The sequence below is a fragment of the Antrostomus carolinensis genome, unplaced genomic scaffold (assembly GCF_000700745.2).
Source record: "Antrostomus carolinensis isolate BGI_N321 unplaced genomic scaffold, ASM70074v2 scaffold13525, whole genome shotgun sequence".
In the NCBI taxonomy this organism is placed as follows: Eukaryota; Metazoa; Chordata; class Aves; order Caprimulgiformes; family Caprimulgidae; genus Antrostomus; species Antrostomus carolinensis.
This window is the reverse complement of record NW_010318517.1, coordinates 305-3987: the sequence shown is the minus strand read 5'-3', so window position 1 is coordinate 3987 and position 3683 is coordinate 305. Positions and strand designations below refer to the sequence as shown.

Below are 3683 nucleotides of genomic sequence, written 5' to 3'. Positions count from 1 at the left end.
GGTGATACCGGAAAAACCGGTCACGGAAACACCCTGAGAATGATGTGTGGGGCTGTGGAGAGCCCGTGGTCGTTATTAGCTGAGTTAAATGGCTCCGGTCCTGCCGTCTGCTGCGCCGGGATGTTTCCGTGGCAGGTTTAAAGTCTAAATGGTTAAATTATAAATTATAAAATCCCAGAACCCCAGACTGGTTTGGGTTGGGAGGGATCTCAAAGCTCATCCAGTCCCAACCCCCCTGCCAGCAGCAGGGACACCTTCCACTAGACCAGGTTGCTCAAAGCCTCATCCAACCTGGCCTTCAACACTTCCAGGGAGGAGCAGCCACAGCTTCTCTGGCCAACCTGGGACACTGTCTCACCACCCTCACACCAAAGAATTTCTTCCTCAGATCTCATCTCCATCTCCCTTTTTTTTCCCTTGTTCTGTCACTCCCTGCCCTTGGGCAGAGTCCCTCCCCAGCCTTCCTGGAGCCCCTTCAGGTACTGGGAGGCCACTAGAAGGTCTCCCCAGAACCTTCTCTTCTCCAGCAAACATGTAAACAATTTAATAGTGTAATACTTAAAAAACATCCGAGGACAGAAGTGAAACCACGTGTCACTCCTCCGAGTGCTACAGAGCTACAGTGGCTGTAGGTAGCAGGGTCACTCCACGTACAGGTGAGACCAAAACGCTGGTGGTGTTGATGTTCCTGGTTTGTTTTCCTTCCCCATCACTTTGCAGAGATCCAGGATCCAGGTGTGGCTGTACGAGCAGGTGAACATGCGGATAGAAGGCTGCATCATTGTGAGTGTCGGGGTGTCCCCTTGTTATTGGGGTTCATTTTGGGGGTTGTTTGGTTGCTTGTTTTTGGGGGGTTTCTGTTTATTTGTTTTTTTGGGGTCATTTCTAATATTATGATAGTATTTTCTGGACTGAGTTGGTTTTTTGTTGGGGTTGTTTTGTTTTGTTGTTTGTTTTTTGGGGGTGTTTGTTTGTTTGGGGTTTTGTTTATTTGTTTGGTTTTGGGGGGTTTTATTTGGGGTTTTTGTTTGGTTGGTTTTTTGGGGGGGTTTGTTTGGGGTTTATGTTTGTTTTTTTGGGGGGGTTTTGTTTGGGGTTTTTGTTTGTTTGTTTTGTAGTATTCTTCAGAGGCCACTTCCATTTATCAAAAACTAAGCATTTAGAGAGACTAAAATATATTCATCAAATATTTTCCGGTTTGTTTGGGGTTTTGTTTATTTGTTTGGTTTTGGGGGGGTTTGTTTGTTTGGGGTTTTTGTTTATTTGTTTGGTTTTTTGGGGGGGTTTTGTTTGTTTGGGGTTTTTATTTGGTTTTTTGTTTGGGGTTTTTGTTTGGTTTTTGTTTATTTGTTTGGGGTTTTATTTGTTTGGTTTTTGTTTGTTTGGGGGTGGGATTTTTTTGTCTGTTTGTTTGGGGGGTTTTTGTTTTGTTTTTGTTTTTCTTCTTTTTGATTCATAAAACTATTTCTTCCTGTCAAGAAAAACTAATATGGAAGAGTGCAAATACTTCACGCCTCTCCTTAGTTTTAATTATCCAACCCCCATTAGCACAGTTAATGACAGTTTGTATCCTTGTTGCTGAAGTTCAGACCAGGGACCTTGACTCACTGGCTGCTTTTGTTGCTGATTTTAGGGTTTTGATGAATATATGAACTTGGTGCTGGATGATGCAGAGGAGATTCACTCCAAAACGAAATCAAGGAAACAGCTGGGTATGTTCAGAGTGTCTGTGTCACCTGAGTGATGCCTCAGACCTGGTTGTGTGAGCTTTTCAAATAGCATTTTAAAGTGTGAAACACGTGAGGAGCGTTGAGTTTGAAGTACAGGGAGCACATGCTGCCTGGGTCTCGGTTCCTGCTGTTTCTTGAGCTGGTGGTTTTGTTGAATATGCAAGAAAAGCTGCCAGTTTTTGTTATTCAAATGTTTGTAACAACATAGGAACTGCAGTTCTGCAGCCAGGGTGGCTGGAGGGGTCTGGTCAAACTCCTCCCAGCTCCATCTAACATGGATTGACCCTGAGCAATTCTGACACTTGCTGGCAAGTCAGAGCAGGGAACCAACTCAGTGGCAGTATTTAATATTTACCAGCTGTGGGTGAGGGTGAACAGATTTCTGTGCTGAGGGATGTGTTTGGGCTCTTGCTGGGGACAGAGTGTGTTTGGGCTCTCGTTGGGGACAGAGTGTGTTTGGGCTCTTGTTGGGGACAGAGTGCTGTTCAAACACCGAGCACAGGAGCAGAGATGTGTCTGGTACATCATAGTGTGAACTGTGGATTTGAGCCGTGCACAGCCACACTTACAGCCCTGCAGCGTGGCCAGGTGGGAAGGGACTTGGTGTTCCTGATAAAAATCCGGTCAGTCATCGTGTGGATGTCTCCTTGCAAGTGCCTTTGCTGTTGTGAAATGTTTTTGAAAACACAAGGTTATTGTCAGGTGGATCTCTCCAGCAGCTGGGCTCAGACACACAGTTTGCCCAGCAGCTCCCCAGTCACTAGCATATGAACATAAGAGACCCAGAGGTTGCAGCCCTACTCCAGTTGCTGGAACAGAGCACACAGAAATGGCCAGGACTGTCCAGGTCCCAGTAGCCACCCTCTGCTGGGCTGTCTCACCCCTAGAAACACGCAGGTGCTCTCACACCCACAGTCAGCCCTAGAGATCCACTCACCATCTTACTCTCAGGTCACTTCTGTTTGTCCTCTAATCCCCCCCCTTTCCTTTCTCTCTGTTGCAGGTCGGATCATGTTAAAGGGGGACAATATCACTCTTCTCCAAAGTGTTTCTAACTAGGATTGGTTGTTCTTCACTTAGAATGATGCTTCGGAGTGAATCAAGTGCTGGTGGGAGCAGGAGCAGCTAGTAGACAGGAGGTTGTGTGTAACTTGGGTCATATGCAGAGTTCAAAGCTGCGTGTTCCTTTGTGTGACTAATTTTTATCTTTTCTTTTTGTAGTTCCAAACGATGCCCAATGTCTTTCACAAATAAACCTTTTTCACATGAACTGTCGACATAAGTCTGCTTGTTTTTAGCCTTGTGCCCTTCTGCGAGTAGGGCAGAGGGAGAAATGTGTTCAAAGTGATTTTCACCACGGGTCTGCTCAGTCTCTGATAAATCCCTGGGTGTTCTGGAGCGTTACATCCCGGTTAGGTGGATGAGGTGGGCTCGTTCAGGGTACTGGAGTGACGTGTGCTCCTTGAGCTTGCGTGGTCCTGGTGGGGGACTTGGGGCTGTGGTATCGGAATCCCAACGTTTACCAACTTCACTGGTAGGTGTGGCTGTAAAATAACTTATTTTCAGGTGAGAGAAGCAGAGAGGGCAGTTGGTTTGGATTAAATCTCTATAATTTCTTGCTTCTTTGGGCAGAATCTGTAGATTAAAACACAGTGCTGTTACAGAAGTTGTGATATCAGATGTATCAGTTGGTTTTTTATCGTGTTGGTTTATTTTTATTACCCATTTGAGGATTAAATTTCCACAAGAGCTGAATTGTTTGTCGTGTTGGTTTATTTTTATTACCCATTTGAGAATCTGGCTGTTCTATTTAAATTTCCATAAGAGCTGAATTTTTTATCACATCAACAGAAGATAAAGTCTCTAATTTACTTGGGACTGTCAGTCCCCTCTGCCGCTTTTCTCATGTAAAGAAAGAGGGGAAAAAAAATAAAGGTTTTGGCTGTAATTGTA

The 3683-nt window shown here is 44.9% G+C and overlaps 1 protein-coding gene across 1 annotated transcript; it reads left to right on the top strand.

Annotated features, from left to right (window-relative positions):
• Positions 1-205: 205 nt before the first annotated feature.
• On the top strand, positions 206-2789 carry SNRPE (small nuclear ribonucleoprotein polypeptide E; the record flags this gene model as incomplete). Its single annotated transcript, XM_029085183.1, has 4 exons — positions 206-214; positions 721-783; positions 1634-1712; positions 2734-2789. Coding segments are annotated over 4 exons (207 nt in total), but the record flags the coding sequence as incomplete, so codon positions are not given.
• Between the last annotated feature and the right edge of the window lie 894 nt (positions 2790-3683).